Raw genomic sequence first — 25,334 nt, forward strand, 5'->3', positions numbered from 1 at the left:
CCTTAGTAATTAACCTTCTGTAGGACTGGATACAGCTCTACTACATTCCTGCCTTTGGTTTTGCTTTTTGTATACTGTGAACTCATCTTCAGAGCTTAGATTTTGGTATTAGCTGGACTTGGATAGAGATCCAGGCTGTACTATACTACTTATATATTGTGATGCTTCAGGCAAATCCTTAAGTCTCAGAGTTCCAGTTTCTTCTTTGAAGCAGAAGGGATACTGATAGCACATTCCCATAGCATTGTTATGAAGGTTCAGGGGTTGATTGGCTGAGTGTCTGAAAAACAGTAGCTTTCATGGAAGTGTAGCTGTTACTCTTATTGTTTTGGATTCTGTGAATTTGGAAATCAAAAGCAGCATGTTGAATCATATGGAGATGGTGTTGAGAAACCAGGAGCAGACAAACAGTAGAAGTTGTAAGCAGTGATTTCAGTGATGCCAGATGTTGGACAAGGGAGAAGTATGCTGTTCAGGACAAGAAGGAGATGACAAAAGATTCAGCTATGGAGTCAGAATAGAAATATATACCTAGTGAGTGTAGAATAAGTAAAATGAGTATTAAAGATGTTAATTATCTGACCCAGGGTTATACAAATATAAGTAAACAGTGCAAGATACAAGCCTTGATTTGCCTATATTAAGAATCCATACTTTATTTTCTACCTGCTTCCCAGGTGAGAGAAAAAAACAATAGCATCAAACTATGAAGAGGCCCTTTTGAAATTAGGAGACAGTTTATAATAGGTGTGAAGATTATAGTACCTTAGGTGAATAGTCATTAAAATTGGTCCAGATACTAGAGCCGTAATGAAAGAACATATATGATCTGTTTTAAAAAAAAAAAAAAAAAAAAACTTGGCTGATATCAGATAATTCCATTGCAATGGAATCTTTCTCAATGTTGAATACCATTAAGTAGTTATGCCATTTCATTACAGCCTTGGTTCCCCGAATTAGCATGACTATCATTGCTATATGGTCTTCTCTAGTCAACAAGGTCCAAGTGGGGGTCCATATGCCACTGCTTAATTATGAAATTCTTGGCCAGAACACAGGCCATCCTCCCTTTAACCCCACATTCTTTGTCCAAAGCCTTGTAGTAATCTCTCTTTGTCATCCTCAGGCACTTGCCAGGGAGAGATTGAATCATTCCTTGCTAAGGCTAGTGAAAGGGCACTCAAGCCAGGACTCCATAATCTCAAATGAAAAGGCCCTAGATGGCTGAGCTAAGTCACCATCTGTGGGACCTCTTGTTCCAGACCACCAGGAGAGAGGGCCATTGGTCCAGGTGAGTCAGTGGGAGCGCTGGGAAGAAGCAGTCTTGTCAAGGTCACCCTTATTACTGTGCTCCTTTTAAGAGTCTCTGGCAACACTGAGCTGGTAAAACTCAAAGGCCAGACTCATTCTAGGATTCTGTCTTATTTAATAACAGCCCTTACAGTAGAGAGCAGTCCGTTTATTTTCTAATTTCCCAACATTTCTTTCCTATTCATTTCTTCCTATTGCAGCTGATGATTCCAATGTGCTGGACTGAATGACAGAAAAATTCTGGCTTCACCTTGAATTCTGCCACTTAACAGCAGCAGGGTGAATCCTGGCAAGGTACTTCCCCTTCTGAGTTGTTCTCCCATTTCTCCTGACACCCCACCAAATCTATTCATTCACTTGAATTCACTATGCTGTTAGAGGATAGAAATACAAATCAGTTTTGTTCAATGGGCTTCTCTGTTAATAGCAGGGAGAAGGTGCAGTCATAGAAAATAGAAAGCTGAACAGAATGTGCTAAGCCCAGTAAGTTTAATTAAGGTGTTATAATTCTAAATCATGTAGTAGTGGGCAACAAACTCAAAATATAATTTCTGCTTTTTGGGCTGGGGAGATGGCTCAGCAGTTAAAAGTTCTCACTTGCAAAGCCTCCCAGCCTGGGTTCAGCCCAGGCTCAAATCCTCAATACCCATGTAAATGCCAGATACATAAAGTGCTGTGTTTGCAGGAGCAAAAGGCCCTGGTGAGCCCATTCTTTTGTTCTCATTCTCTTTCCCCTTGAGAATAAAACATTTTTTAAAAGTTCTGTTTGTCTAACATTCCAGATGGAAAGGTGTCAGATTTCTGTGCCTTACATGCCTCTTACATTTATCCTCCAGGTTGTTTTACTTAGAAACTAGTTGTCTGGCCTTGTGTTTCTGGTTTCACTGCTACTGCTCAGAGCCTGCTCTTCATCATGCCTGTCATGACAACTTCCACTAGCTTCTTATCTCTCCATCTCATCTGTGCACACTGTCCAGTTAATTGCTCTTTAACTCACAAACTCACACATAACAGTAAATAACAAAAATAAAAGATAAAATTATATTTCTGTCTAAAATTTTCCATTTTCAACAACTATAACTCAAAAACTATGAGTGGTTCCCACCTGCCCATTGATATGTTGCCCACACCCATAACACATTTCCTCCTTCAGAGTAGAATAAGTAATTAGGTCAAGCCCCACTTCTTTTTCCAGCTCGCTGGGCCATTTGTGATTTCTTGCTCTGCTACAGCCTACTGAGCATACATTCTTCTACTCTTTTCCAGTTAAGGCCAAGGCATGCTTCTGAACTACCTTGTCTGTGAAAGCTAATCCAGTCTACTCTGAGCTCCGTAATACATTTTCCACATGACCTAGTTCCCTGGGAGCAACAACCATAATTTCCTTGGATGCTCTTGCATCCACATACCAAAGAGAAATGTCCAAGTTAACTATCTAAACACAAAACAACCATGACCAATAACAGTAAGAGGTCAAAATGAACTTCTAGGTAGAAAGGGCATGTTATTCATGTACACCTCAGGATAATAGAAGTGATGTTATTAATCACCTCAAGATTGGAAGGGACAACTGTCATCATTTCCATCACTATGCTCATCTTTCTTTAAGCAAATTTGATTACTAAGCACCCACTGCATTCCAAGCATTATGTTATGTATTAATAATGAACAATAACAAGTTTGTTATGGCAGTGTGTGAGCCAAGTGTGAAGCTAATTATAAAAATGGAATGTACTACAGAGAAACATTCTGTAGCTTCCTTCACCACTGATTTCCTCAAGTGCTCTGCCCTTCAGCCACCCCTGACTGGCAAATGTTCATCCAGATAGGTGTGCACATCCAGCCAGCCATGTGCAGTGACACCTAGAGAGTTACTGTGAGACCCCATGTATGTGGCCTGCTGTCCTGAGGATTTACAAAGTGTCACATTGATGAGGGTATATGAAAACCCTAGTACTGATCATGACACCTCTGTGACTTCTATCCTTGTCTTTTCCTAGCCAGCTGTCCACTACAGCAGAACAATTTCACTATAGTGCCACCAACACTTAAAGCATCACAAAATATTGTTAGTTTCATGAAAATATATCATCCTTTCCTCTAAAACTTTGTACACATACACAGAAACTTTGATGTGTTCCATGAATTTCATTTATTACCTGAAATAAAAACTCAAGGCTAAACAAAAATAAAAGCCTCATGGCTGGAGAGATGGCTTAGCAGTTAAGGCACATCCTGCAAAGCCTAAGAACCCAGGTTCAATTCTCCAGGTCACAAATAAGCCAGATGCACAAGGTGGTGCACGCATCTGGAGTTTGTTTGCAATACCTAGAGGCCCTGGTGCACCAATTCTCTCTCTCTCTCTATCTCTCTCCTTCCCTTCCTCTCTCTGTCTCTAATAAATAAATAATTTTTTTAAGTCCCAGCTTTAATGTGAGACCATATTGGCAGATATATTCATATTATTAATTTATGATGAAATCATCAAGTCCTTCCTATTGTCCTAACACTGGTGCATGATGTATTTATTTCAAAGCCCTAAGGCCAGTTTTCTATTGTCATTACTGTCAGAAGAATGATTTTCTAGACAATCTTTCCTCAAAATAACACTCAAATGATAAGTCCAGAAAAGCCTAGACAAATGTCTAAGATTGTGGAGAATGACTAATTTAATCAGAAATTAGCTACTTTAGTCACTAAAGATGGATTTATTATAAGACTTTTGTGTAAGTCATAGAACTGGGCACTGGGATGGCTAACTCTCAGCTTCTTTGACTTGAAGTCCATTTCAAGAAGATATATAACATCAAATCAATTGATACAGCTAAGAATACCTAGGTAGCTAGAAAATCCAAACATTAGCTTAACCAAGATGCAAAAATATATACGTTTTAACACAAGAAACACTAAAAAGCAAGACAATATAAATCCATCTAAAAGTATTAATGCATCAGAAATGACCTCCAGTGAGAACGAGTTAGAGGAAATGCCTGAGAAAGATTTCAAAAGAATGATTATAAATATGTTCAAAGAAGTCAAAGAACAAATCAAAGGAATCAAAGAAGAAATCAAAGAGGAAATCAAAGAAGACACAGGACACCAATTTCATGAAATAAAGAAGGCAATACAAGACATAAATAAGGAAATAGAAATAATAAAGAAATACCAGTCAGAATTACTAGCAACACAGTTAATGAAATAAAAAACTCTGTAGAAAATCTCACCAGTAGAATGGATGAAGGAGAAGACAGGATTTCTAAGCTAGAAGACCAGGTAGCAGATCTAATACAGTCCAACAAAAAGAAAGACAAACTTATAGAAAAGTATGAATGGGAATTTCAAGATATTCGGGACACTGTGAAAAGATCAAATACAAGAAATCAGGGCATAGTAGAAGGAGAATTCCACCCCAAAGGCATAGTAGGCATCTTCACCAAAATCATAGAAGAAAACTTCCCCCCAATTGGGAAAGAGGTGCCAAGGTAGATACAGGAAGCTTTTAGAACCCCAGCCAGACAAAACCTGGAAAGAACCTCTCCTCGCCATATCATAATTAAACTACAAAACACACAAACCAAAGACAAAATATTGAAAGCAGTTAGAGAGAAAAATCAAGTTACCTACAAAAGCAAGCCCATTAGGATCACAGCAGATTATTCAACACAAACTTTAAAAGCCAGAAGGGCTTGGAGTGATATATTCCAAGATCTGAACAATAACAACTGTCAACCTAGGTTACTTTATCCTGCAAAGTTATCCATTCAAATAGATGGAGATTAAGGACATTCCATGAAAAAGCAGTTAAAGGAGTATTTGAAGACAAAACCAGCTCTACAGAAAATACTTGATAGGATCCTCCATGCTGAAGAAAAGGAACAGCACACATATAAAGAACCTGGAAAAAACAAGCAATACTCAAATACTAGTTAACACAAGACAGCAAAGGTAGAACCAGAACCACAAAAAAAAAAAAAAGAAAAATGCAAACATAAATACAAACCTTTCAATAATATCTCTTAATATCAATGGCTTCAATGCCCAACCAAAAGACATAGGTTTGCAGACTGGGTTAAAAAGCAGGATCCTACAATTTGTTGTCTCCAAGAAACTCACCTTTCTACAAAGGATAGACATTATTTTAGGGTGAAAGGTTGGAAGACGGTGTTTCCAGCAAATGGGCCTAGAAAACAAGCAGGGGTTGCTATCCTAATATCTGACAAGGTAGACTTCATTCCTATGTTAGTCAAGAAAGATAAGGAAGGTCATTTTATATTGATTAAGGACACACTCCAACAGGAGAACATTACAATCCTAAACATATATGCACCTAACATGGGGGCTCCCAAATTTGTCAAATAAACACTATTAGAAATAAGGTCACAGATAGCACCAAACACAGTGGTGGTGGGTGACTTTAATACCCCACTCTCATTAATTGACAGGTCATCCCGGGAAAAAATAAACAGAGAGGCATCTGGACTAAATGAGGTCATAGAAAGAATGAACTGAACAGATAAATACAGGTCATTTCATTCAAATGCTGCAGAAAATACATTCTTTTCAGCGGCACATGGAACATTCTCTAAAATGGACCACATATTAGGACACAAAGCAAATCTTAACAAATTCAGGAAAATTGAAATAATTCCTTGCATTCTATCTGACCACAATGGAATTAAACTACAAATCAGTAGCAAGAAAGGCTATAGAGCATACACAAAATCATGGAAACTAAACAATACACTACTAAATGATCAATGGGTCAATGAAGAAATCAAGAAGGAAATCAAAAAAATTATAGGGTCAAATGATAATGAGAACACAACATACCAAAATCTCTGGGACACAATGAAGGCAGTTCTAAGAGGCAAATTAATATCCTTAAGTGCCTATATTAAGAAATTAGAAAGGTCACAAGTAAACAACCTAATGCTTCTCTTTAAAGCCTTGGAAAAAGAAGAACAAGGCAAACCAAAAATCAGTAGGCAGGAAGAAATAATAAAGATTAGGGCAGAAATTAATGAAATAGAAAAAAAAAAAAAAAAAAAAACCTATCCAAAGATTTAATGAAACAAAGAGTTGGTTCTTTGAAAGGATTGATAAACCCTTACAAATCTGACCAAAAGAAAGAGAGAAGAGACACAAATTAATAAAATCAGACATGAACAAGGTAACATCACAACATATTCCAGAGACATTCAAAAAAATCATAGGGACATACTATAAAAGTATATACTCCACAAAGTATGAAAATCTGAAAGAAATGGATAATTTCCTTGATTTATATGACCTACCTAAATTAAATCAAGATGAGATTAATCACTTAAATAGACCTATAACAAGCATGGAGATCTGAATAGTTATCAATAATCACCCAACTAAAAAAAGCCCAGGCCCAGATGGATTCACTGCTGAATTTTACCAGACCTTCAAGGAAGACATAACACCATTGCTTCTTAAGCTTTTCCAGGAAATGGAAAAAGAAGGAATTCTACCAAACTCCTTCTATGAGGCCAGCATCACCCTGATACCAAAACCAGGCAAAGATAGAAAAAAATAAAAAATAAAAAAAGAACGAAAATTACAGACCAATCTCCCTCATGAACATAGATGCAAAAATTCTCAACAAAATATTGGCAAACAGAATACAAGAATATATCAAAAAGATTATTCACCCTGACCAAGTAGGCTTTATCCCAGAGATGCAGGGATGGTTCAATATTTGCAAATCTAAAATGTAATACATTATATAAATGGGTTGAAAGACAAAAATCACATGATAATCTCATTAGATGCAGAGAAAACCTTCGACAAAATCCAATGTCCCTTCATGATAATAGTACTACAGAGACTGGGAATAGAAGGAACATATCTCAATATAATAAAAGCTATTTATGACAAGCCTACAGCCAACATATTACTAAATGGGGAAAAACTGGAAGCTTTTCCACTAAAAAAAGAAATAAGACAAGGGTGTCCATCGTCTCCACTTTTATTTAATATAGTTTTGGAAGTTTTAGGCATAGCAATAAGGCAAGTGACACACATAAAAGGGATACAAATTGGAAAGGAAGAGATCAAGTTATTATTTGCAGATGACATGATTCTATACATAAAGGACCCTAAAGACTCGACTAGCAAACTGTTAGAGCTGATCAGAACCTACAGCTGGATACAAAATAAATACACAGAAATCAGTAGCCTTTATGTATGCTAACAACAAAGAGACAGAGGATGAAATCAGAGAATCACTCCTGTTCACAATTGCATCAAAAAAAAAAATAAAATAAAGTACCTTGGAATAAACCTAACCAAAGAAGTAAAGAATCTCTACAATGAGAACTTTAAAACACTCAAGTGAGAAATTGCAGAAGACACTAGAAAGTGAAGAAACATCCCTTGTTCCTGGATTGGAAGAATCAATATTGTGAAAATGGCAATCTTACCAAAAGCAATCCCTATCAAAATTCCTAAGGCATTCTTCATGGAAATAGAAAAAACAATCCAAAAATTCATTTGGAATCACAAAAGCCTCGAATATCTAAAATAATACTGAGCAACAAAAATAAGACTGGCGGTATCACCATACCTGATTTTAACCTATACTACAGAGCCATAGTAACAAAAACAGCATGGTACTGGCACAGATACCGACATGTAGATCAGTGGAACAGAATAGAGGACCCAGATGTAAGTCTAGGTAGCTATAGCCACCTGATATTCAATAAAAATGCCAAAAATACTCATTGGAGAAAAGACAGCCTCTTCAGCAAATGGTGTTGGGAAAACTGGATATATATCTGTAGAAGGATGAAAATAGATTCTTCTCTCTCTCCATGCACAAGAATTAAGTCCAAATGGATTAAAGACCTTAACATCAGACCTGAAACTCTGAAACTGCTAGAGGAAAATGTAGGGGAAACCATTCAACATATTAGTCTTGGCAAAGACTTTCTGAATACAACCCCAATTGCTCAGGCAATAAAACCACAGATTAATCACTGGGACCTCATGAAAGTACAAAAATTTTGCACTGCAAAGGGCACAGTGAAAAAAGGAAAGAGGCAACCTACAGAATGGGAAAAAAAATCTTCGCCAGCTATCTATATGATAGGAGATTAATATCTAGGATATACAAAGAACTCAAAAAGATTAATAATAACGAATCGAACAAGCCAATCAAAAAATGGGCTATGGAGCTAAATAGAGCATTCTCAATGGAAGAAATATGAATGGCATATAAGCATGTAAAAAAATGTTCTATGTCACTAGTCATCAGGGAAATGCAGATTAAAACTACATTGAGATTCCATCTCACTCCTGTCAGATTGGCTACCATCATGAAAACAAATGATCATAAATGTTGGCAGGGATGTGGAAAAAGAGGAACCCTTCTACACTGCTGGTGGGAATGCAATCTGGTCCAGCCATTGTGGAAATCAGTGTGGAGGTTCCTAAAACAGCTAAAGATTGATCTACCATATGACCCAGCTACAGCACTCCTAGGCATATATCCGAAGGACTCATCTCATTTCCTTAGATGTACGTGCTCAACCATGTTTATTGCTGCTCAATTTATAATAGCTGGGAAATGGAACCAGCCTAGAAGTTCCTCAACAGATGAGTGGATAATGAAGATGTGGCACATTTATACAATGGAGTTCTACTCAGCGGTAAAGAAAAATGAAGTTATGAAATTTGCAGAAAAATGGATGGACCTGGATAAGTGAGGTAACCCAGGCCCAGAAAGCCAAGCACAACATGTTCTCCCTCATATGTGGATCCTAGCTACAGATGATTGAGCTTCTGCATGAGAAGGAAAATACTTAGTAGCAGAGGCCAGTAAGGTAAAAAGGAGATATAAAGGGAAGAGAAAGGAAGGGAGGAGGGAGTTAATAGATTGGTATTGTATAAATGTAAGTACAATGATTGAGATGGGGAGGTAATACGATGGAGAATGGAATTTCAAAGGGAAAAGTGTGGTGAGTGGAGGGAGGGAATTACCATGGGATATTTTTTATAATCATGGAAAATGTTAATAAAAATTGTGAAAAGAAAAAAAAAGATTTCTGAGAAAAGTGAAATAACATGGATAATTGTTAAATAGATGAAAAGGATTTAGAAATCCAGTATTTATTCTGTCTTTCCCAAATGTTCATAGTGTAAAACCTAACCAGCACGGGGTGTGGGGGGCAGGATAGTAATGGCTGGTGTTTACTGACCCTGTCTCATGAGCAATGAGCTGCATAGGCATGTTCTCGTTCACTCATGTCTTTCCCCACGCCATGCTTCCTCCTGCACTGGACTTTCAAGGAATATTTATTGAGACACACTAGCCACAAAACTAAGTCTTCTCTTACAAATTGAAAGGGATTACATCAATCAAAATAAAAATTAGGACAAGATAAATCTTTGTACAAACATCAACTAGAACAAAGCATGATACTCATCTATAGGGTTCTGTTTTGGGAGAAAAAAGTGGCATTTATCTTTTTTTATCTATAGCCTTTAATACATACTTGTTTTTGAAAATGTTTGATGTAATTTAAAATATTCTCTGGCTTTGTTTCAATATTTAAACATTCTCACACTCAAAACTGCATAGTAAATGATGTATTTCTTGAAGATAAGAATCCTAATTTTTCCAAGTTATTTGATGTTTTAAATTTATTGAATTTTTTTCAATATTTCTTAAAAAAATAAGTGGCATAGTACAAGAGTGACTTGGTGACAATAAAAATAGGTGACACTTCAAAGTTAGTTCTTGAAAGGAGTCATTATTTCTACATACTACCCTATTGTTTCAGGTGAAATAAGGTTTTGCTTATATTTAAAACCATTTAATTCAAATGGGCTGCAATATTAAGTAATATGAAAATTTCTGTTTGGTGATGAGTTGATACTCAAACAATGAAAATTACCACTATGAAGCTTCAATATTGCACCAGATATATAGAACAAAATCGATGCCATACAGATAGGGACTCACACCATACTATACTAAGCATCTGCCACTGGAATTGAATATAATGTGTTCAGGGAATACAGAGTTCTCAGACTGAAGAAGAAGATGGGATGTCATTCCTCTCCAGGAAGAATCCATTATAGAGAACTAGTGCCAGGTTAGTCCTCTTGTCTGAAGTGATGGAGCTTTCTCTCACTTGCTGCCAGTTGGCCAATCCTGTCCCCTGTCCACCACCAACAACCATGTGTCACATCATCCTCTAAATAAGAGCCAAACCAGCCATCATCATCTGGTTTCCTGGGTCTGCAACCTACCTCACCTCTATAAAAGGATGTCAGGCTAAGGCTGCCCATACCAAACATATTTAGACTTAAAGGTAAGACTGGTCAGTTAGCATGGCTAATGTAATAGTTTTCTTAAGATTTTGTACAATGTCTGTGTGTTGGGAGAAAGAATACGGGACACATGTGCTCCAGCCTTAAAAACATCATATTGAGATAGTTAGAAATTACCATAGGCAGGAAGTGGTGTATATATCCAACTATATTTTCAAAAGCTCTTCATAACACATCATGAGAGATTAGCTAAAGAGGAGAAGAGTCCAAGTCTCCTTACCTGATAAATGACAGTAGTTGTTTTCCCTTTGGATGCCCTAAATTGTTTCAAGACTCATAGTTATAAAATTGCTTTTTAGGCACAAAATATGGTATAACCATGTTGTATAATATAATGTTTCCTGCCTTACATGGACCTAAAACTAAGAACACTAGAATGTTCACTTATGTTAAGATCATGTATCTAATAACCTTTGTGTTTTCTGTCTTTTTTCTCTCCCAACTTCTGCTTGGCTCTCCCTCATCTGTGGCTGTTTTCTGTGTCAACTAAAAAGTGGCTGCTCCTCTATCTCAAGCTTCCTCCTGCTCTTCTGCAATAGACCAGTTCCTGTCTAACTCTGAATATGCTCTGTAAGTCTGTCTGTGTTGTGAGTCTGTCTGGATCTGGCAATCTGCTCCTATACATTAAACATCCTTTGCTGGGGCTTGGAAGGAGGCTCGGTGATTAAAGGTGCTTGCTTGCAAAGCCTACAAGCCTGGGATCAATTCTCCAGTACTCATGTAAAGCCAAATTTACAAAGTGGTTCATGCGTATACAACTCACTTTCAGCAGAAAGAGGCCATGGCACACTCACTCAGTCATGCATGCTTTCCTTCCTTCCCTTCCTCCCTCCATCTCTCTGCCATCTCTCTGTTCACAGATAAATAAAACTATTTAAAAGCACTCTGAACCTTATGTGTCCTTCTACTGTCTTCCCTTAAGAAGGCCGAGGGTGAACATAGGAACATCACTCTTCCTTCTGTACAGCTATTCACTTGAACATTCGTATTTGGAGAGCTTTATTTTATATATCATAAGGGATTCATAGACTCTTTTGACTTCTTTCCATTGCAAGTCTCATGAGAGATGTGCACTTTGGTGGAGCTGAGTTTACCAGTACAACCATGATCTGCAAAGGTTTTCTTATCTCAGTTGTACCAGTGCTTTTCATCTTTATCAGCTTGTCTGTAAGTGGTGTGTACTCTTTAATAAAAAATTTCTTTAATGAATAATTATGATAAAATCAAGAATTTTTTAAAAATACACTTTTGTATTTTATGACAGTTTTGGATACATAGTAAGCTTGAAAGAGGGGTGTAAGGTATAGAGACTTCCCATGTACTTCCTGCTTTCATAGCCTCCCCCATTATCACCATCCTCCGCCAAAGTGGTATATTTTATTAAATATGATGAGCCTACATAAACACATCATTATCACCAAGGGTCCATAGAATGCTCTAGGGCTCATTCTTGGTGGTTTCCAGTTTGGGCATGTACAAATGTATGATGGCATAGCATTTTATAGAGTAATATCCCTTTTTTGACACAGGATCTCATGTAGTCCAGGCTGCTCTCCAACTCACTAGGATGACCTGGAATGCCTAATTCCCCTGCCTGAGTGGTAGAATTACAAGCATGTATCACCATGCCCAGCTTAAGTAGTTCTGGGTATTGAAACCAGGGCATTGTATATGCTGGAATAACACTCAACCTACTGAGCCACATCCTTAGCTAATTTCACTGTTCTAAAAGACCTCTGTTCTCTGCCTATTCATTCATCTCTTCCTTTCCCTCTTATACTTTGCAGATCTTTTTACTTCCCAATACCTTTCCTTTTTCCAGAATTTCAATACTTGAAATAATCTAGTATATTACGTTTATAGCAGGTCTTCCTTTCCTTAGTCATGTACATTTAAATTCTCTCTACATTTTTCTCATGGCTTCATAGCTCATTTCTTTTTACTTCTGAATAATAGTCCACTGTCAGATGTGCTTCAGTTTATTTATCCACTCTCCCACTTAAGGATATCTTGATTGCTTGAAAGTTTGGGCAATTATGAACAAAACTGCTATAAACATCCATATGCAGATTTCCGCAAACTTGATATAATTGCTTACTAGTTTCAGGAGCTTTGGGGAGACATTTTTCAGATCATCTACATAGCTGTAATTATCATATCATTTGCAAAGAATTTTATTTATTCCTTCTCAATTTGTGTAATGATTTATTTTTATCATGTTTCATTCATAGGACTTTCACCAGCTGAAAATTAGTGCAGAGGACAACCTAGCATTGTTCAAGGCTTTCTCACCATTCAGTACAATGTTAGCTGCAAGGCTTCATAGGTGTTCTTTATCAAACTGAGGAAGTTTCTTTTATTCCTAGTTTACTGAGAAAATTCATTATGGTGGGTGCTGAATTTTGTAATAAACCCCTCATTCATTTATGGATACAATCATGCAATTTTTCTTTTTTTATTCTGGTGATGTGACAGATTACATTAATTTAGTTTGCTTCATTGTTTCTTCCAGAGCTGTTTGTCAAATCCAGGATTTTGTGCATACTGACCAAGCACTCTAACACTGAGTTATAATCATAGTCTAATTAAGCTTTCCAGGTTAAATGTCTTGCATAACTTACATATACATTTCAGGTATGCATTCCTTCTAATGAGAACTATCTATTTCATCAGCTCATGTACTGATTGGGCTTTGGTAGTTACTTTTTGCAGTTCTTTGTATACCATGGATATCAACCCTCTGTCTGATGTGTACTTGGCAAAGATTGCTTTTCTCCATTTTGTGGGCTGTCTCTTCATTGTGGTGATTGTTTGCTTCTTTACACAGAAGATTCTTATTTTTTGCAATCTTATTTTAAGATTTTTGGGATTATTTCCTGTGTTATTGGAGTTCTTTCCAGAAAAACCTTATTTATGTCTATATTGTGGAAGTTGTTTTTTTTTTTTTTTTCTAACCAATGTTTTCCTCTAGCAGTTTCAAGTTTCAGGTATTATATTAAAGTCTTTTATCCATTTTAAACTAATTTATATAGGGTAAGAGATAGAGTGATAGTTTAATTTTCTACATAATGAAATTCAGTTTTTCCTGCTTTGCCAAAAATTAGATAGCTGTAACTGTGTTGGTTTATTTCTGTGTCTCTGTTCTATTCTTGCTATTCTATTCACCATCCCATTCTTCTATGCAATTCTGTTCATTTGATCTATATGTCTTTTGTGTGCCAGTCCCATGCTGCTTTTGCTACTCTGGCTGTGCAACATTACTTGAGATTGGGTATTGTAATGTCTCCAACACTGCTTTTTCTATGAAGGATTGCTTTAGCTATTCTAGGCCTTCTGTGCTTTCATAAGAAATTTAGGATTTTTTTCCCCTGGTACTGTGAATGTTACTGGAATGTTAATGGAGATTGCATTGAATGTGTCATTATTTTCTATAATACAACCATTCTCACAATATTAATTATGCTGATCCATGAACATTGGCGGTCTTTCCATCTTCTAGTTTCTTCTGCAGTTTCTTTCCTAAGTATCTCAAAGTTTCATTGTAGAGGACTTTTGTCCTCTTGGATAGGTTTATTCCTCCCCCCTTTTATTTTTAGCTATTGTAAATGGGATGTTCCCCTTTCATTTCTTCCTTCCTGTTGGTATATAGAAAAACTACTTATTTTAATACATTGACTTGTATCCTGCTACTTTGCTGAAAGTGTTCATCAGATATAAAAGTCTTTTGGTGGAAGAATGTGCTATGCAAGCTGCTGGGGGAGAAAAGCTGTCAACAGTTCTGCATAGCTATGAACTCTGCATACTCTCAAACCAACCCTCCAGAAAGATGTGAGCACTGGTGCAATAATGGCACATTATGAGAGTAATCAATCACTCTGAATTTGAGGTCAGGTGTATAGGAGGGAATTCATGCCTGGTGCTATAAACCTAACCATAAGCTGAGAACATAGACCATGGAGGGAACCTACTACTGTAGTCATGCTAGACAGTGTGGTAGCTTGAATATGAAATGTCCCCTATAGCCTCATGTGTTTCTGATTAAGTCTCATCTTCAATCCCCAGCTGGTGGCAGTTCAGGAGGTAGAGGCTTACTGGAGGAAGCATGTCACTGGGGAGGATCTTGAGGTATATTAGTTTGGCTCCATGCCCAGTATTTAGATTGCTCCCATTCTAGGATATGATGTCCAGCCTCTGCTCTGCCATGCTTCCTTACCATGAAGAAGTCTCCCCTCGAGACTTGAAGCCAAAATAAACCCTTTCTTCCTGCAAGCTGCTTTTGGTCAGGTGTATAGTCTTGCAATGAGGAGGTAACTACAATAGACAACATGTGTAATTGTTAAAGATCTATATTGTTCCCTTAGAGTAGTACTACTTGAAGCCTCAATAATAGTAGTCTCTCTTACTACAATGGGCAGAGGTAAGTGCAGATATGCACAACTGGCAAAATCCCTAAGATTAAGTGACTAGTATGTGCTCAGTCTTAAGTGGAATGTCTAAAACACACCTCCAAGGCTTGGAACTCCATGGAAAATGGAGTGAGAAGAATGTAAGAGCAAGAGGATGGAAAAGAAGGCTGTCTAATGCTGTTTTCGGCATAGGGCATGTCCATTACCATCACAGATTCATAACAACTATTGCTTTCTTTTGATGATTCTATGGGCTTTTAAGTAGAGGGTCATTTTATCTGCAAATAGGGATAATTTGACTTCTTTCTGCTTATTTGTATCCCCTTTACATTTTTTAAAAATGTTTTTTAAATTTAATTTCTTTATTTGCACGCAGCGAAAGAGAGACACAGAGAAAATGGGCATAGCAGGGCCTGTAGCCACTCCTACTGAACTACAGACTCATGTGCCCCTTGTGCATCTGACTTAAGTGGATCCTTCAACTTTGCAGGCAAATGCCTTACCCGCTAAGCCATCTCTCCAGACCCCCTTTACATTTTTCTCATCTTTTGTTCTAGCCTAAATTTTGAACCCCATATTAGATAACAGTGGAAAGAGTAGCAACCCTTTATCTCATTCTAGATTTAGAGCAAACATTTTAGTTTCTCCCCATTTAGTGTCCTGTTAGCTGTAGATTTGTCCTGTGTAGCTTGTACTGTGTTGAGGTAGGTTCCTCTGTACCTCACTTCTTCAAGGCTTTCATCATGAAGGAATATTGAACTTTGTCAAAGTTAATTGAGACGGTGGGTTCCTTTTTACTTCCTAGTTTCTTGAAGCAGAAGCTGAGCTTGATGGTAGATTTTTTTGGTTTTTATTTTTTCTGTTCTAACCATTCTTTCGGTGCTTTAAATTTCCCTCTCAGCACTGAAATTTCTGCATCACACAACATTTGATAAGTTGTATTATAATTTTAATTCAGGTAAAAATATTTTAAAACTTATCTCTTATTCAACTTGTATTTTTTTTTTTTTTTTAAGAAGTGCATCATTCAGTCCCCAAGTATCTGGGGCAGGGGAAGCAATATTTCTGTTACCGATTTCTACTTTAATTCCACCGTGATCTGAAAGGGAGCAGACATAATATGATTTGTACTCTCTTAAATTTATAAGTTTTGGTCTGTTATAGTGGGCATTTTCTGCAAACTTTAAAGGATTGTATATTCTATTGTTAATAATAATAGATTGACAGTTTCTTTTGAATTCAACTATGTCCTTTCTCATTTTTTGCCCTTGGATCTCTTCACTTCTGATAGAGAACTGTTGAAGTCTCCCAATATAATAATGGATTCACGTATTCCTCCTTGTGTTTGTCGTTTTTAATCTCACGCAGTTTGACATTCTGTTCTTAGCTGCATAGCTGCATAGATGCTATGTGTGCTTGGAGCGCTGTCCCTTCATTATTATGGAATGTCCATCCTTATCCTGAATGACTTTCCTACCTGTGAGGTCTTCGGTGTCTTCGGAGATGAGATTAGGTATTCCTACTCCTTTCTGTTGGTGTTAGCATTGGTTTATTTTCCCCTTCACTTTAATGCAATATGTGTCTGAACATTGGGCCTCTTATAGACAACATGTAGTTAGTTCTTTATCATCATTTGAAGTGCTAGAGATTGAAACCAGGGCCTTGCATACACTAGGCAAGCATGCTGCCACTGAGCTACAATTCTCCTGTCTTGACCACTAGAGTGCTTGGACTGGGGGCTGTTCCAAGTGCCTTGCTTTTTATAATCCTACTTTGACATCCACTCCTCTTTATTAGTGTATTTAAGCAATTAGCATTCAAATTGATTGTCGATATAACTTAATTAATATCTATGATACTTTGTCTTTTTTTCTGTGTTCCTACATCTTTCTTCCAATCCTTTTCCTTCTGTTTTTAAAGTTGTAATTAACATTTTATATGATTCCATTTTATTGCCATATACATATAAAATCTGGTACTTTACTTTTTAATGGCTGCTCTTTAAATAAAATTATAGTTTTTCATGAATAACATGAATACTTTGTAACATGAAAGATTCCTAATTCCTCCTTCTCATTCCTTAGGTTATTACTATAAATAATTTAACAAAACTCAGCTCAGGCCTGGAGTGGTGGCTCACGCCTTTAATCCCAGCATTTGGGAGGTAGAGATAGGAGGACTGCTGTGAGTTCAAGGCCACCCTGAAACTACATAATGAATAGCCTGAGCTAATACAAAACCCTACCTTGAAAAAACAAAAGCAAAGACAAACAAACAATAAAAAATACCTCAGTTCATGTAATGTATGTTACTTTTATTTTGAACAATTGTGTGCTTGAAGGGGGCACATGCATCTGGAGTTCATTTGCAATGGCTGGAAGCCCTAGTGTGCCCATTCTCTCTCTTTCTCTCTCTCTCCCTCTCTCTCTCTCTCTTTCTCTCTGTCTGTTGCTTGCAAATAAATAAATAAACAAAAACATTTTTAAAAATTGTGTGTTTGATGAGTTGAGAATAAAAACAGCAGTTTATTTTACTTTAAGGATTTTTTCCCTCTGATATTCCCTCTTTCTATATGTTGATCTGAGAATCTGCTCTATGCTATTTTTCCTGCCTTTTAAAATCGGGGCTGGAGAATGGCTTAGCAGTTAAGGTGCTTGCCTACAAAGTCAAAGGACCTTGGATTGATTTCCCAGGACCCACGTAAACCAGATGCACAAGGTGGGACATACATTTTCTCTCCCTCTCTTTCCCCCTCCCCCCCCTCTGTGTGTGTGTGTGTGTGTGTCTCCCTCTCTCTCTTACAAATAAAAAATTAAAATGAAAAAAAGAAGTTTTAATAAAATCCATTGATATTTCTTGTAAGACAGGTGTACTAACAACAGATTCCCTTAATTTTTGCCTGGCAGGAAAATTCGTATTTCTTCCTCATTGTTGAAGGATAATTTCACAGGATCAGTATTGCACTTTGGAGGAGTTCTTTTTTTATTTTCAGCAGTTAAGTATTTCACTCCAGTTCTTCTGGATTACATGCGTTCTAAAAGGTATTTTCTTCCCTATACTTTCTGATTTTTTTCTTTGTGTTTGACTTCCTTTCATTTAAATATGATATTCCTAGATGCCATTTTATTGGCATTTGTCCTATTTGCTATTCTCTCTGAGCTTCCTGGATCTGCAATATGGTATCTCAAAAATTCTCAGTTCTGAGCACTTCAGATCTCTTCCTGGTCTTCTTTTCTCATGTTACCATTATTCATTTTATTTCTTTTGGAGTTGCAGCGGTTTCAGACATATTTTTTCCTATCTTTTTTTTAATTTTTATTAAGATTTTCCATGATTATAAAATATATCCCATGGTAATTCCCTCCCTCCCCACCCCCACACTTTCCCATTTGAAATTCCATTCTCCATCATATTACCTCCCCATTACAATCATTGTAATTACATATATACAATATCAACCTATTAAGTACCCTCCTCCCTTCCTTTCTCTTCCCTTTATGTCTCCTTTTTAACTTACTGGCCTCTGCTACTAAGTATTTTCCTTCTCATGCAGAAGCTCAATCATCTGTAGCTATGATCCACATATGAGGGAGAACATGTTGTGCTTGGCTTTCTGGGCCTGGGTTACCTCACTTATCCAGGTCCATCCATTTTTCTGCAAATTTCATAACTTCATTTTTCTTTACCGCTGAGTAGAACTCCATTGTATAAATGTGCCACATCTTCATTATCCACTCATCTGTTGAGGAACTTCTAGGCTGGTTCCATTTCCCAGCTATTATAAATTGAGCAGCAATAAACATGGTTGAGCACGTACATCTAAGGAAATGAGATGAGTCCTTCGGATATATGCCTAGGAGTGCTGTAGCTGGGTCATATGGTAGATCAATCTTTAGCTGTTTTAGGAACCTCCACACTGATTTCCACAATGGCTGGACCAGATTGCATTCCCACCAGCAGTGTAGAAGGGTTCCTCTTTTTCCAAATCCCCGCCAACATTTATGATCATTTGTTTTCATGATGGTGGCCAATCTGACAGGAGTGAGATGGAATCTCAATGTAGTTTTAATCTGCATTTCCCTGATGACTAGTGACATAGAACATTTTTTTAGATGCTTATATGCCATTCATATTTCTTCCTTTGAGAATGCTCTATTTAGCTCCATAGCCCATTTTTTGATTGGCTTGTTTGATTCCTTATTATTTAACTTTTTGAGTTCTTTGTATATCCTATATATTAATCCTCTATCAGATATATAGCTGGCAAAGATTTTTTCCCATTCTGTAGGTTGCCTCTTTGCTTTTTTCACTGTGTCCTTTGCAGTGCGAAATTGTTGTACTTTCATGAGGTCCCAGTGATTAATCTGCGGTTTTATTATCTGAGCAATTGGGGTTGTATTCAGAAAGTCTTTGCAAAGACCAATATGTTGAAGGGTTTCCCCTAACTTTTCCTCTAGCAGTTTCAGAGTTTCAGGTCTGATGTTAAGGTCTTTAATCCATTTGGACTTAATTCTTGTACATGGCGAGAGAGAAGAATCTATTTTCATCCTTCTGCAGATATATATCCAGTTTTCCCAACACCATTTGCTGAAGAGGCTGTCTCTTCTCTAATGAGTATTTTTGGCATTTTTATTAAATATCAGGTTGCTATATCTACTTGGGCTTACAACTGGGTCCTCTATTCTGTTCCACTGATCTACATGTCTGTTTTTGTGCCAGTACCATGCTGTTTTTGTTACTATGGCTCTGTAGTATAGGTTGAAATCAGGTATGGTGATACCACCAGCCTCATTTTTGTTGCTCAGTATTATTGTAGATATTTGAGGTTTTTTGTGATTCCAAATGAATTTTTGGATTATTTTTTCTATTTCCATGAAGAAAGCCTTTGGAATTTTGATAGGCATTACATTAAATGTAGATTGCTTTAGGTAAGATTGCCATTTTCACAATATTGATTCTACCAATCCAGGAACAAGGGATGTTTCTCCACTTTCTAGTGTCTTCTGCAATTTCTCGCATGAGTGTTTTAAAGTTCTCATTGTAGAGATTCTTTACTTCCTTTGTTAGGTTTATTCCAAGGTACTTTATTTTTTTTTGATGCAATTGTGAACAGGAGCGATTCTCTGATTTCATCCTCTGTGTGTTTGTTGTTATATATGAAGGCTACTGATTTCTGTGTATTTATTTTGTATCCTGCTACATTGCTATAGGTTTCGATCAGCTCTAACAGTTTGCTAGTAGAGTCTTTAGGGTCCTTTATGTATAGAATCATGTCATCTGCAAATAATGATAACTTGATCTCTTCCTTTCCAATTGGTATCCCTTTTATGTGTGTCTCTTGCCTTATAGCTATGGCTAAGACTTCCAAAACTATATTAAATAAAAGTGGGGACAGTGGACACCCTTGTCTTGTTCCTGATTTTAGTGGAAAAGCTTCCAGTTTTTCCCCATTTAGTAATATGTTGGCTGTAGGCTTGTCATAAATAGCCTTCATTATATTGAGATATGTTCCTTCTATTCCCAGTCTCTGTAGGACTTTTATCATGAAGGGATGTTGGATTTTATCAAATGCTTTCTCTGCGTCTAATGAGATGATCATGTGATTTTTGTCCTTCAACCCGTTTATGTAATGTATTACATTTATAGATTTGCGTATGTTGAACCATCCCTGCATCTGTGGGATCAAGCCTACTTGGTCAGGGTGAATGATCTTTTTGATATACTCTTGTATTCTGTTTGCCAATATTTTGTTGAGAATTTTTGCATCTATGTTCATGAGGGATATTGGTAGGTAATTTTCTTTTTTTTGTTCTATCTTTGCCTGGTTTTGGTATCAGGGTGATTCTGGCCTAATAGAAGGAGTTTGGTAGAATTCCTTCTTTTTCTAATTCCTAGAAAAGCTTAAGAAGCAATGGTGTTAGTTCTTCCTTAAAAGTCTGGTAAAATTCAGCAGTGAATCCATCCGGGCCTGGGCTTTTTTTAGTTGGGAGATTATTGATAACTGTTCGGATCTCCATGTTTGTTATAGGTCTATTTAAGTGATTAATCTCATTTTGATTTAATTTAGGTAGGTCATATAGATCAAGGAAATCATCCATTTCTTTCAGATTTTCATACTTTGTGGAGTATATGCTTTTAAAGTATGTCCCTATGATTTTTTGAATTTCTCTGGAATCTGTTGTGATGTTAACTTGTTTATCTCTGATTTTATTAATTTGGTTCTCTTCTCTCTTTCTTTTGGTCAGATTTGCTAAGGGATTATCAATATTGCTTATCCTTTTAAAGAACCAACTCTTGTTTCATTAATTCTTTGGATTGTTCTTTTTGTTTCTATTTCATTAATTTCTGCCCTAATCTTTATTATTTCTTCCCACCTACTGATTTTTGGTTTGCCTTGTTTTTCTTTTTCCAAGGCTTTAAGGCGAAGCATTAGGTCATTTACTTGCGACCTTTCTAATTTCTTAATATAGGCACTTAAGGCTATAAATTTACCTCTTAGCACTGCCTTCATTGTGTCCCAGAGATTTTGATATGTTGTATTCTCATTATCATTTGACTCTATAAATTTTTTGATTTCTTTCTTGATTTCTTCATTGACCCATTCATCATTTATTAGTGTATTGTTTAGTTTCCATGATTTTGTGTATGCTCTATAGCCTTTCTTGCTACTGATTTGGAGTTTAATTCCATTGTGGTCAGATAGAATGCAAGGAATTATTTCAATTTTCCTGAATTTGTTAAGATTTGCTTTGTGTCCTAATATATGGTCTATTTTAGAAAATGTTCCATGTGCTGCTGAAAAGAATGTATATTCTGCAGCCTATGGATGAAATGTCCTGTATATATCTGTTAAGTCCATTCCTTCTATGACCTCATTTAGTCCTGATGCCTCTATGTTTATTTTTTCCTGGGATGACCTGTCAATTGATGAGAGTGGGGTGTTAACGTCACCCACCACCACTGTGTTTGGTGTTATCTATGACCTTAGTTCTAATAGTGTTTGTTTGACAAATTTGGGAGCCCCCATGTAGGTGCATATATGTTTAGGATCGTAATGTCCTCCTGTTGGAGTGTGCCCTTAATCAATATAAAGCGACCTTCCTTATCTTTCTTGACTAACGTTGGACTAAAGTCTACCCTGTCTGATATTAGGATAGCAAACCCTGCTTGTTTTCTAGGCCCATTTGCTGGAAACACCGTCTTCCAACCTTTCACCCTAATGTAATGTCTATCCTTTGCAGAAAGGTGAGTTTCTTGGAGACAACAAATTGTAGGATCCTGCTTTTTAACCCAGTCTGCGAATCTATGTCTTTCATTGGGGCATTGAGGCTGTTGATATTAAGAGATATTATTGAAAGGTGTGTATTTATGTTTGCCTTTTTTTTTTTTTTTTTTTTTGTGGTTCTGGTTCTACCTGTGCTTTCTTCTGTTAACTAGTATTTGAGTATTGCTTGTTTTTTTCTAGGTTCCTTATATGTGTGCTTTTCCTTTTCTTCAGCATGGAAGATTCTATGAAGTATTTTCTGTAGAGCTGGTTTTGTCTTCAAATACTCCTTTAACCTGCTTTTGTCATGGAATATCCTTATTTCTCCGTCTATTTGAATGGATAACTTTGCAGGATAAAGTAACCTTGGTTGACAGTTGTTATCTTTCAGATCTTGGAATATATCACCCCAAGCCCTTCTGGCTTTAAAAGTTTGTGTTGAATAATCTGCTGTAATCCTGATGGGTTTACTCTTGTAGGTAACTTGATTTTTCTCTCTAACTGCTTTCAATATTTTTTCTTTGGTGTGTGTGTTTGGAAGTTTGATTATAATATGGCGTGGAGAGGTTCTTTCCAGGTTTTGTGTGGCTGGGGTTCTAAAGGCTTCCTGTATCTCTATTGGCACCTCTTTCCCAATTTTGGGGAAATTTTCTTCTATGATTTTGTTGAAGATACCTACTATGCCTTTTGAGTGAAATTCTTCTCCTTCTACTATGCCCTGATTTTTAATATTTGATCTTTTCTTAGCGTCCCAAATATCTTGAAATTCCCACTCATACTTTTCTATAAGTTTGTTGTTCTCTTTGTTGGCCTGTCTTAGATCTGCCACCTGGTCTTCTAGCTTAGATATTCTGTCCTCTCCTTCATCCATTCTACTGGTAAGATTTTCTACAGAGCTTTTTTTTTCATTAACTGTGTTCTTCATTGCTAGTAATTCTGACTGGTTTTTCCTTATTATTTTTATTTCCTTATTTATGTCTTGTATTGCCTTCTTTATTTCATGAAATTGGTGTCCTGCATCTTCTTTTATTCCTTTGATTTCCTCTTTAAGTTCCTCTTTGACTCCTTTGATTTGTTCTCTGACTTCTTTGAACATATTTACAATCATTCCTTTGAAATCTTTTTCAGGCATTTCCTCTAACTCGTTCTCACTGGAGGTCATTTGTGATGCATTAATACTGTTAGAGGGATTTATATTGTCTTGCTTGTTAGTGTTTCTTGTGTTATAATGTATTTATTTTTGCATCTTTGATTAAGTTAATGCTTGGATAATCTAGCTAGCTGTGTATTCTTAGCTGTATCAATTTATTTGATGTTATATATTTTCAGGGTAGGAGCTTAAGGTGTTAGATGTGGCTCTTAAGACTCTGAGAGTATCTACAAGGTGCTCCTAGGGGTTGAGTTTCCCTGCTGTGGGAGTACTCAAGTAGGCTGAGTGGAATAAAACACAGGTAGATTCTAAAAGTTAACTAAACACTGTACCCATTCAGTCAAAAACAGCCCCAAGCATGTATGCCAGAATAGTTATTATAACAACCAGATCATCTATCAACAAAGAGGTTAAGATTTCTGGTGTTTTGAGGGATCCCAGTTAGCTTGTGACCAAGTGAGACCCTTCCCTGGTGCAAACCCAGTTACCTTGGATGAGTTTGGTCTCAGTCAAGTTGCTGCCTGGGTCGTCGGGCTGCTGTTGTGATTTCTGGAGCTGGGCACTGGCTTTTCCTGCAGGGCAAACCAAGCCTGGCAACTGTGGCCCTGCAGATCAGCACCCCCGCTGCTGGAACTGCTGCTGCTGCTGGGTCTGCCGTTGTTGCCAGTCCTGGGTCTGCCTCTGCTGCCGCTCCTGCGTCTGCTGCTGCTGGGGTTGCTGGTACCAGTTCTGGTGCTGCTGATGTTGCTGCCAAACTCTGCTCCTGCTTGGGTCACGCTGTCAGCTCAAGTTGGCGTGGCTGGGTCCAGGGATGCTGCTTTGTTCACTGGAGCTGGGCTCAAGCGGTGGGGGAGGGGAGGGAGCCGCAGCTGCTCTGGTTCTCTTGCTGTTCCACGTGTTCTTCTACCTCGCGTTCTGCTCCTCTGCTGCTCACTGCGGCTCTCCCTTCACGTTTCCTGAGTTGTGGAGAGCGTGGTATAAGGAGAAGCTCCTGCACCTGGCTTTTCCTGCGGCTGGAGCCGAGCCTAGCAGCTTTCTGGTGGGCCCCGCCGCCGCCACGGTTGGCGGAGCTGCCGGGGCCACTTTTGCCGGCCTGTGCGGGCTCTGGATGCTCTGGATCTCTCCTACTTCTCTGCTGACGCTTCAGTTTCTTATACACCTCACTTTTTAGTAAAAGTGTGTATTTTGCTGAGGCTTTTTGGTCTTTTTTCCCCCCAGGCTGCTTTGGCGTGGTACCTACGCCGCCATCTTAACCGGAAGTCCTATCTTTTTTTTAATTTGTAATTTTTCCAGATTCCTTCCTATTTGCATAAAGTCTAGTTAGCCCATCAAAGGCATTCTTCATTTTTTGATCTTTAGAACTCTATTTGTTTTCTACAATTTCTATTTCTGCTTACATTGGTTATCTTTCTTATGTGCTAGCAACTTATTTCATGGAAGTTCTTAGAATAGGAACATAGCTTTTATAGTTCCTAATCTGATAATTCCATTAACCCTTCTACATCTGAGTCTGGTTCCCATCTTCCACCTGGCTCTTTAAACTGTATGTCTTTTTTTAGTAGGTTGGTAGGTTCTTGTTGATAGCTGGAAAGGATATGACAAGTAAAGGCTTTGGTGATGTCATAGTAAAGGTGGAGGTAAAATGTGCTGTAATCCTGTGATTAGGTCTGACCTTTGGGAATGTTCTGCTTTCAAGAAGTAGATTTCACAAGTGTTTTTCAGCCCTCTCCCACCACGTTGGTGGACCCAAAAGCTACAACTGGCTGGAGTTGTGTATTTCTCTTCATTAGTTGAACTGTGACAAAACCCTGGTAGATTAAGCAGAATAAGCTCAGTTAGGTAA

The 25,334-nt window shown here is 37.4% G+C and overlaps 1 protein-coding gene across 3 annotated transcripts in view; it reads left to right on the forward strand.

Moving 5' to 3' along the window:
• Htr4 (5-hydroxytryptamine receptor 4) overlaps positions 1-25,334 on the forward strand; it is a 209,540-nt gene that overhangs the window by 169,422 nt on the left and 14,784 nt on the right. Inside the window, exon 7 of one of the 3 annotated variants that reach the window (XM_004664750.3) lies at positions 11,166-11,241. The exons of the other annotated variants lie outside the window; for them this stretch is intronic. Within the exon in view, the coding sequence (XP_004664807.2) occupies positions 11,166-11,226 (61 nt within the window). The 3' untranslated portion in view covers positions 11,227-11,241. The remainder of the gene's footprint in view (positions 1-11,165; positions 11,242-25,334) is intronic. 3 annotated transcript variants of the gene reach the window in all.

This window comes from Jaculus jaculus, chromosome 13 (genome assembly GCF_020740685.1).
Source record: "Jaculus jaculus isolate mJacJac1 chromosome 13, mJacJac1.mat.Y.cur, whole genome shotgun sequence".
NCBI lineage: Eukaryota > Metazoa > Chordata > Mammalia > Rodentia > Dipodidae > Jaculus > Jaculus jaculus.